Below are 9327 nucleotides of genomic sequence, written 5' to 3' on the forward strand. Positions count from 1 at the left end.
GTCAAGGAATTAACTAATAATGTGTCCATAGCTCGCATGTCCGTAAGTCACCTAAAGCAGAAAAATAAATAGGCACTATTTATGGCCCTAAGTATGGCTAGAAGAAACATGCTGTCCTTACCAAATGCTAATGAACATTCAGACTGCTTTGATGTAACGGTAACAGCCTTTACTTGCCCATAATCAAAGCATGACAAGTGTTAAGAAATTCCTCTTGCAAACAGCAAGAAAAAACAGTAATAAGAGGCTAATAGGCTTTGTACAGCCATTTTAAGTCAGTTTCATTGATACACATTGAATTGTTAGTGCAGAAATGCCATCTAATGCTTAAGAAATTTTATATATGCTGATAAAGTTCCAAGGCAATAAAAAGTGTGTAAGGCTCAAGCTTTTCTTTCCTCTTATGGGTTCTCCTGAACATGAAAAGTGGTAACAAGAGTTCTACCAGCAGTTCTCAATTCAAGCTACTGCTTTCCAAAGCTCACGAAATAGCAGCAAAGCTTAACACTTACTTTGGTCTAAGAGTTTAAAACCTTATCGGTCCAATTCCCTGGCTTCTATTGTCTTTATTCCATTAGAGGACAACTGCAGCCCAAATTCACAAGTTACCTTACTTGAGACCAGCATTATACAATTAGAAAACTGCTCAATCATGGCTGTTCTGAGTTTATTGCATTTGTTTGCATCTTACTTCCACAGAAGATAACTGCTTCAAAAGCAATATGAACAGGCAAATCATTCATATAGTCGTTTAAAGAGAAGTATGTCAAATGCTAATGTCTGGCTTATTAACCTTTTCAAGCTAGAGCAAAAACATTCAGACACTTGCCCACCAGTGCTGAGTCCACAGCCTCAGATTAGGCACTTCTTAAAAGGATGATTTATAAACCAACCATCTGCTGTCCTGCACATCCCTGGTTTCTACGCAGGGAGGTAAGAGGAAAAAGTAAATATGGGTGAGCACCTGAAGCTGAACTCTGCAGGCTGAGGAATAAGGGCTCCAGGAAGGTGCCCTGAGTACAGTTTCCCCCAAGAACTCTCGCTGCCTGTGCTCAAGCAAACTCTGACCCAAGTTGTGCGGCCTGGGACCAAGCTGCTGGCAACAGGACTGTGACAAACAGGGGCTCATTGCCCTCTCCTCTGTAGCTGCAGTGATGCCCTTGCCGGAGCTGTGCTGCAGCTGTGCCCCTGCTTATCTGGAACCCAAACTGCAGACTTGGCATCCTGGCTTGACCTCAGCCCTGCCTCAATCACTGCAACGTGCCTGGCAAACCACCGCACTGCTGGCAAAGCCTGGCTGCTGCCACTGCGCCTCCCGCTCAGGCAGTGCGAGGTCACTGCCCTGCCTGTTCTGCTGTGACAAGGAAGGACGGAAGGAAGACCACAAGGTGTCCAAGGTACTAGCCTGATAGTTAGAGAACTGTGAGCAACTCCAGAGTCTCACTAGTCTAACCGATAAGCCCCGCTGCTTCCATCCCTCCTGGTACCAGCAGCCAAAGAAGAAAGGTTGACGAAATCAAAGCTCAGGATCTGTGCAGAAAGGGACGTACGTTAAATGAGACCAGACAAGAGATACATTACCATCCGTGTGCAGCTCCCCGGATTACTTCTGCTCGGCAGGTTTATATTTAGAATGATTTCAGGCATCAAGGGAATCAACTGAGGATAAAGATTGATCAACTGAGCCCTTCAGTCTTTAAATAAACTTCCATAGAGCATTTTTCAAATCTGAAATAGTTTATTCCTCTCAGGAAAAAAAAAATAATCAATGTAACACTTGTCTGAATAAATGGTCTGTATGCTTTTGTTCTCTACACTTCCTCCTCGGTCATGGGATTTTTATATCTACAAGTCACTAGATTCAGGGAGTGGAACAGAGATAGGTTTTACAATTTATGTTCGCAAATATTTGCAGACACCCTGCAGGAAAGGCACCAAATCCTATCAATCCAGATGAACGATTAAAGAAAAAACAAATAGTTGTGTAGAATGCAAAAGTTTGTAATAATAATTTCTTGTTTCATTTAGAGTAACATTTTAATTGTCATGAAATGCAAGAGCTAGGCTTACAATTCAGCATTGTCTTATAAAGCATATTTTTTATTTATGAATAATAATCTGTAAAAGTGAAATGAATGACATTTAGCTAGGCGCTTTTCCTTACAAGAAATTGCAAGTAACAGGCTGACATTCACTGCATTAGAGCAGAACCTTGACAGCCTGCTCCATGATTGTGTTTTGTGGGACCAGGTTCTAATGCACAGTGCTGAGAGAAACATGATGGCCGGATAAACTGGCAGGGAAGTGGAAGGGGAGAGGTAACGTCATAAGCACGTTTGTTATATTAATTACTAGTGACAAATTGGCCACTCCTCTCCCCTTGTTTTAGAGATACAGATTATTTTAGAATGACAATTCTTTCTAGATTTAAGCTTCAATCCTGCAACTGTCAGCATGCAAGTGCCAACAGGTCTCTGCCTACAGTAAGTTGCAGAAACAGAAGCTAAACTAGTGCTATACTCATATTTTCTTGCTTCACAGTGCAGAAAACGCTAATACAAATACCATTTTGGAAGACATAACAAGGGCTGGCAATGTCGGTCCTTGAAAAACACAACGCACATGCGTTAGCATATGAAAAATACAATGCACAGACAGCAGTGCCTTTTCCACTTTTGTGTAGCACATTTAGGTAGTTGCATTTTCAGGCTTCTCAATCATGTATCTTCAAGTGACTTGATGCAGACTTATGGCTTAAGAGGCTTTTCCATGATCTGCAATCCAAGCCGTCCAACCATCAGTAAACTGTTGAACAGAAGAGTTGTTATAAAAAAGAGGAGGGGGCAAAAATCCCATAAAGAACAAGATGGAAGAAAACACTGATGTGATTTAATTTAGCTGAACTCCACCAGAAGATTTCATTTTCCACAGAACTTACCACCTAACATTTTTAAAACAATATAATCCACAAATAAATAAATTGCTTATTCAAAAATACAGATGAGAACAAAAGAGAGGTGACTACCTGGCGCCAGCAATTATCCCAGGCATTGCTTTTCTGGAGTTGTAAAATCTCATTCCCATAACTGCAGACAAGGTTCCAGACGCCACTGTTGAAAAGAAGCCCAGTCAGATCATGCGCTACATGCGCAACATCAGGATGCAGAGAAGCTGCTCATCTTTCTGCCACGGCACTGCCTAAAATCTCATGCCGGAGATGCACGGCCACTCCCATGGTGTGCCAGAGCAGAAGAGACAGTTCCCAAACGGAAACCTTGCTTCACACTGAGCTGAGTTTTACATTTCGTTCCTTACTGACAAGGCACTTTGGACCTCTGCAGTATCTACCAGGGGCTTCATCAAGCCTTTCAGCACATTAAGCATCAAGTCCTATTGGTTTTAAATAGTCTTAAATCACTGTAATGCTATAGTATCACAACACTAATAACACTATGGCGCAGTTACAGAACTAGAAAGAACCTCAAGAGGTCATCTGGGCTAACCTAGCGCCCAAAGGCAAGATCAATTCCTGACAGATACTGGTCTAACTCGTTACTAAAGTCCTGCAGTGACAGAAGTCCCTGAGGTTCACCTGATCTCTTCCAGTGCTTCATAGTACTTCCCACTGTCATCTTCTCCTTCATCTGAAAGGTTAACTGCAAGCTAAGCCCACTTCTTGTCCCATCTACCGCAAGCAGAACAGATCGTTCCCTTCTTTGTTTTATGTACTTCAGACTGTTTCTTCCACAGCATGAGATGCATTAAAACACACACTGCTCTTCTTCTGAGATGCCTGTGCCAACCAGCGTTCCATAAAGCCACATACTGCTTGTAACAGTCCTGTCACTATTACTAAAATGCCTATTTCGTGACTATAGGCCTAAAATGCTGCTTCACAACCAAACATTTTTCACATGCTTTCCACATGCCTACATTAGTTTAACACGGTATCTAATCTGGCAGAGGAGACAGGTATTTCTCACCAACTCAGAAGGACAACCTATGGGTCCTACAACCAGGGACCATGCTCTTACACAAATACCTCCTGGCTATGAACAGGAGGCCCTTGCCACCACTTACAACATCTCTATAAACAAAAGGGCACAGATCAGCTGAAATGTGCTATAAAAAAAAGGTTACTATTCCCACTGCTACCAGTAATGCTCAATACGTGGATGCCGAGCACACTTACCAAGGGAAAGCCACACATTCTTGGGATCTTTGGACTGCTGGTAGGCACCTAGTCCTGCTAAGCCACCGAAGAGAAGACCAGCAGCTAGAGAAGGGACACTGCCTTGAATAGATGAAAAATAAAGCACTTAGTGAAAGAACAAGTATAGGCCAAAAAAAAGCACTTGCAAGTTCACATTCGCTACTAACAAAACAAACAAACAAACAAAAACACAAAACCAATCTAAACCAAACATGAGGTACTGGACTGGGGGGTTATTATTAGTAAGACACGTTGCAGACCTCAGCCGAGCAGCAAGGATTTAGCAGGGTTTGCGGGAGTCACTCCCCGCAGCGATCCGGACCCCGAGCCTCCCGCCCGACACCCCCAGCCCCCGCGGCCGGGTTCAGGCCCTCAGGTCGGCCCGGCAGCGGCACAGCCCGTCCGCCCTCCCCGAGCCATCGGGCACCCGCCGGGCCCAGGCCCGAGGCCAGGCGGAGCGGCGGGCTGCCTGCGGGCAGGACCGGGACCGGACATCCCTCACCCTCCTCCCCGCCCCTCCGCCGCCACCGACCTGCCTTGGCGTAGCCGACGACGCCGCCCGTCGCCACCAGCGCCGCGTACCCGAAGCCCAGCCAGTCGTACTCCATCTGCGGGCAGCGCAGGCCGCGGGCAGCGCCGGGCCTCACCCCCCCGCCCACCGGCTCCGACCTTGGGCCGCCCTCCCCGCGGCCGCGCCGCCTCCCCCGGAGGCCCCGCCCGCCGGCCCTTGACGGGCACCCGCGGGGAGGCTGGCAGCACACGCAGACTTCTTCACCGGGTGTTCTCGCGTGGGTCCCGGCCAGGGGGTGCAGCCACGGACAGGCTGCCGCAGCGTGCGTCCCCCGTGGGGCCGCGGTCCTGCCAGCAGACCTGCTCCAGCCTGGGCTCCTCTCTCCGCGGGCTGCGACTTCCCTCAGGGCGTGCCGACCTGCCCTGGCGTGGGGTCCTCCACGGGCTGCAGGTGGATCTCTGCTCCTGCGTGGGCTGCAGGGGGACAGCCTGCTCCACCATGGGCTGCACCACGGGCTGCAGGGGAATCTCGGCCAGGAGCAACTTTACTCCTCCTCTTCCTTCTGAACTGACCTTGGTGTGTACAAGAGTTGTTCCTCTTTCATCTCCTCGTGCCTCTCTTTGGCCGCTGTTTTCCCCAGCAGTTTTTTTCCCCTTCTTAATTACGTTGTCCCACAGGCACAACCACTATCGCTGATGGGCTCGGCCTTGGCCAGCAGCGGGTCCTTGGAGCCAGCTGGCATTGGCTCTCTTGGACACGGAGGGGGGGAAAGCTTCTAGCAGCTTCTCACAGAAGCCACCCCTGTGTACCCCCGCTACCACAACCTTGCCACGTAAACCCAGATGTCAAAACATCTGGATTCCCTGGAAACTCCACTGAGCACAGCGTGCATGAGCTCAGCAATGGTGGTGATGTGCTACAGGGCACAATTCCAGGCACCACGTGGAGAAGCCGCCCCGGCACTGCACTGAATGCAGTCCCAGCTCCCGAGAGAGGGAGGGAAGGTGCAGCTTTCCTGGGCTGGGGCTGCAGAGGTGCCTGGGAGTGATCAGCTTTGCAGGAAAGGCCTTGGGCATCCCAGCGTGTCACAAGAATTTGCCCATGAGGCAGCAAAGAAAGCAGATGGCACCCTGGGCTGTATTAGGCGGGTCAAGGGAGGTGATCCGGCTCCAGGCTCACCAGTGCAAGGCAGACATGGACACACTGAAGCAGGTCCCGCAAAGGGCTATGAAGATCATTAACAGCTTGGAGCATCTTTCAGACAAGAAGTGACTGAAAAAGCTCAGACTGTTTAGCCTGGAGAAGAGGAGGCTCAGGAGCATCTTATCAATATGTATAAATACCTGATGGGGAAGAATAAGGAAAATAGAAGCACAATCTTCTCAGTTGGTACCCAGCAACAAGATAAGGGGCAGTGGACACTGTGAAAGTGGACAGACACTGTAAGAGGCACTCAGGGAGGCTGTGAAGCCTCTGTCCATGGAGATATTCAAAACCCGACTGGACACAGCCCTGTGCAAGTTGACCGTGCTTTGAGAAAGGGGAGTTGGACTCGGTGGTCTCCAGGGGTCCCTTCCAACTTCTGCAGGTCCATGATTTTGCATGACACAGGCCCCATGAGGTTTGTGTGAGTTTCCCAGCTGATGCCTGCCTCCTTCCTTTCCACCCGTGCTTTGAGAACTAAACACTGAGATTTGTGCTTGTGACAGAATGACCAGAGGGTTGGAGCACCTCTCCTATGAGGACAGGCTGAGAGAGTTGGGGCTGTTCAGCCTGGAGAAGAGGAGGCTCCGGGGAGACCTTATAGCAGCCTTCCAGTACCTAAAGGGGGCCTACAGGAAAGATGGGAAGAAACTCTTCAGCAGGGCCTGTTGTGATAGGACAAGGGGCTAATGGTTTTAAACTAAGAGTGAAGATTTAGACTAGACATAAGGGAGAAATTCTTTAAAATTAGAGTGCTGGAAGAGGTTGCCGAGAGAGGTGGTGGATGCCCCATTCCTGGAAGCATTCAAGGCCGGGTTGGACAGGGCTCTGAGCAACCTGATCCAGTTGGAGATGTCCCTGCTTCTTGCAGGGGGATTGGACTAGATGACCTTTAAATATTCCTTCCAACCCAAACCATTCTATGATTCTATGATTCTATGAAAAGATATTGTCATAGAAGGAAAATATCATGAGGTCCACCTGACACGAGAAGCAAATTACCTTCTGACCCTTGGCAGAGCTTGTTCATTAATGTGTACCCAAAGGTTTACCAAACTTGGCAAGTTTCAAGGCCTGCCTGTAGGACAATACAAATGACCTCTCATGCTTTCTGCAGTGGAGCCTGAAGCACCTAGTGCTAACTGTCACTGTTTGCAATGACTTGCTGATCAAAACCAGGTTGGCTCCTTTGTTTAAAGCAGGACCTTTGCTTTTGGCTTGACATACCAAGTCAGATCAGATAGTTACCACCACAGTGCCACCTTAAAATTTCTGCTGGCAGTCACCAGCTATGAGCCAGCAGGATGCTAGGCATCCACCTTTTCTTGGATGATCCTCTGTTGGCAGAGGCCTGAACCATCCCTGGCTCTAGTGTAGGGAGAGGAAGGAGATTGTAAGCAAAACCGTAGCTATAGGGTGGGTGGCACTGTGAATACACAGCAATGAAAATCCATTTTCATTCAAAACCCTTAAGAATTGATTTATGTGCAGAGGATCAGCAGAAGTGCCTCTCTGCTGCAGAATAATGCCAGTAAAACATTTTTTAAGCCTTACATCCAGACGTTATGTTCATTAGATATTTGTACGTTAGCAGGCTGGTTCCCGGTGGAAGCTGAGGACATTATTGTATTTCTGCACGTCATGATGTAACGCTGCAGCTTGACCTCTGACTCAGTGTGTGCTAACGGGCAGGTCTTGGCACCATCCTCCATGATGGTGGCAGCACCTGCAGCTTCTACTTAGTTCATTACTTGGTGTTGCTGATGTCACTGCTGACTTCACAGCTCACAGAAGTCAGGTCCACCAGAGTCATTGATGTTTTAAGTGAATTACAAGCCAGCAACTGTCTCAGAAGCCAGTGAGAAGATAGTCCTGCCAGCTGCTTTAGTTTTATGCCTCTTGTGGCTATGCAATGATTTTTTCATGTGCATCAAAGCTTCAGTCTTGCAGTTGTGGGTGCCAGAACGGTGGGTTTGTGGTAGCTGTGGTGCCTACAAATTAGTGAGGCAAGATTTGGAGGCAAGATTTGGAGGAAAAGGCAATGTACTTTAACGGAGGAGTGGGATATTGCAAGAGAGCAAACCAAAGCAGACCACAAGCCCATTAAAGTGTACTTGCCTTTCACTCTGTTCTGCACCTTCAGTGTCACCTCTCCTTACTTTTATACTGCTTCTGTTATTTGTTTGCAGGGGGTAGGTCCAATATTGGACCCGTATTAGTTGGCTACTGTATGACCTCTAAGGTGATGCCTCGTAGTAGTGATAAAACGGAAAACATGAATACATCCACATTACTTTCATGCCTGAAGTGAATTTAAAAGGATACCTTGGTAAGCTTCTCTTTTTTTCTTTTTCTTTTTCATTTTTTTTTTCTTTTTTTGTCATTAGACTCAATTTGAGCAGCTGCCTGGCTCCTGGTCCTGCGACCATCTCTGCCACTCCTTCTTTTGGGCTGGCACAGGTACTGCTTGGCCTCTTGGTAGAGGCCTAGGGATTCGATACGGCTAGGACATGGATAAACCCAGCAGGAGTGGAAACGGGAGAGATGGGAGCCTGCTGGTTTAGGCTAGCTTTTGAAGCACTGCTGCCAGACATTAAGCCACAAGCTAGGCCTAAGACTTGCCCTCCCTTCCCTTCAAAAAATGCCGCTTGAGGACACGCTGCCAAGGAATCTAATTCAGGCCTCTGGACCAGAGCCCTAGAGCAGCATTTGCGCAGATGCCTGGTTTACAATAGCAGGCTGGAGCCCCGCAGTGAGCACAGGGATGCAGAGTGCTGCATCTTTGCTTTTCTTGGACCCGTGCTCACAACTGCGCTCCCAGGGACTCTTTCACAATTGCTGCCACCTGGCACGTGCTGCCAGACTTTTTTGGCTGCTGCGCAGACCTCCAACATTGCAGGCATGCACAGAACATACATCTTCCTAGGGCTGGGGGATTTTTTGGAAGTATTTTTCTGTGTTCAGCTGAAAGGGAAATAACGTGAAACCTGCAAGTTATTCACAGTGGGGAACAGCAGACCTGCGGCCACACGTACGTTGTGTAAGCCTGAAACTGCAGCTGCTGCTGATGTCAGTGGGCTCTGGGGAACGCGTGGTGACAGGGTTTCCGTCTGCAGCAGCTCTGCTCATCAACCCACACCAAGCACTGACTGCTCCTGCTCAGCCTGAGCTGCAGCCCTTTCTGCTGGCTTGGATCAGGCCCTGGGAGCTAACTGGTGTCTCAGCTTACCTGTTAACTTCATGGTGCTGCACTGCAGGGTGGAAAACGAACCTGACAGTGCCTGTTGGACCTGAAGAAATAGTACATCTGAGGAAGATGAAAGCTTGGAAAGAAACTCTCAGCTTCCACATCCAACAGATACTTTAAACCCTACAGGAGAAAGTTCCACTTAATTTGAGG

The 9327-nt window shown here is 48.2% G+C and overlaps 1 protein-coding gene across 1 annotated transcript; it reads right to left on the minus strand.

The window, feature by feature from the left end:
• Nucleotides 1-1998: 1998 nt before the first annotated feature.
• On the minus strand, nt 1999-4914 carry LOC104483183 (transmembrane protein 14C). The gene is made up of 4 exons (XM_086740226.1): nt 4746-4914; nt 4193-4294; nt 3026-3110; nt 1999-2805 (listed from the first exon to the last, which is right to left on the minus strand). Exons 1-4 carry the CDS (start codon nt 4819-4821, stop codon nt 2748-2750), a joined length of 321 nt encoding a protein of 106 aa, XP_086596352.1. The 5' UTR covers nt 4822-4914; the 3' UTR covers nt 1999-2747.
• Between the last annotated feature and the right edge of the window lie 4413 nt (nt 4915-9327).

Source organism: Chlamydotis macqueenii, chromosome 2, assembly GCF_036417535.1.
Source record: "Chlamydotis macqueenii isolate bChlMac1 chromosome 2, bChlMac1.mat, whole genome shotgun sequence".
Taxonomy (NCBI): Eukaryota; Metazoa; Chordata; class Aves; order Otidiformes; family Otididae; genus Chlamydotis; species Chlamydotis macqueenii.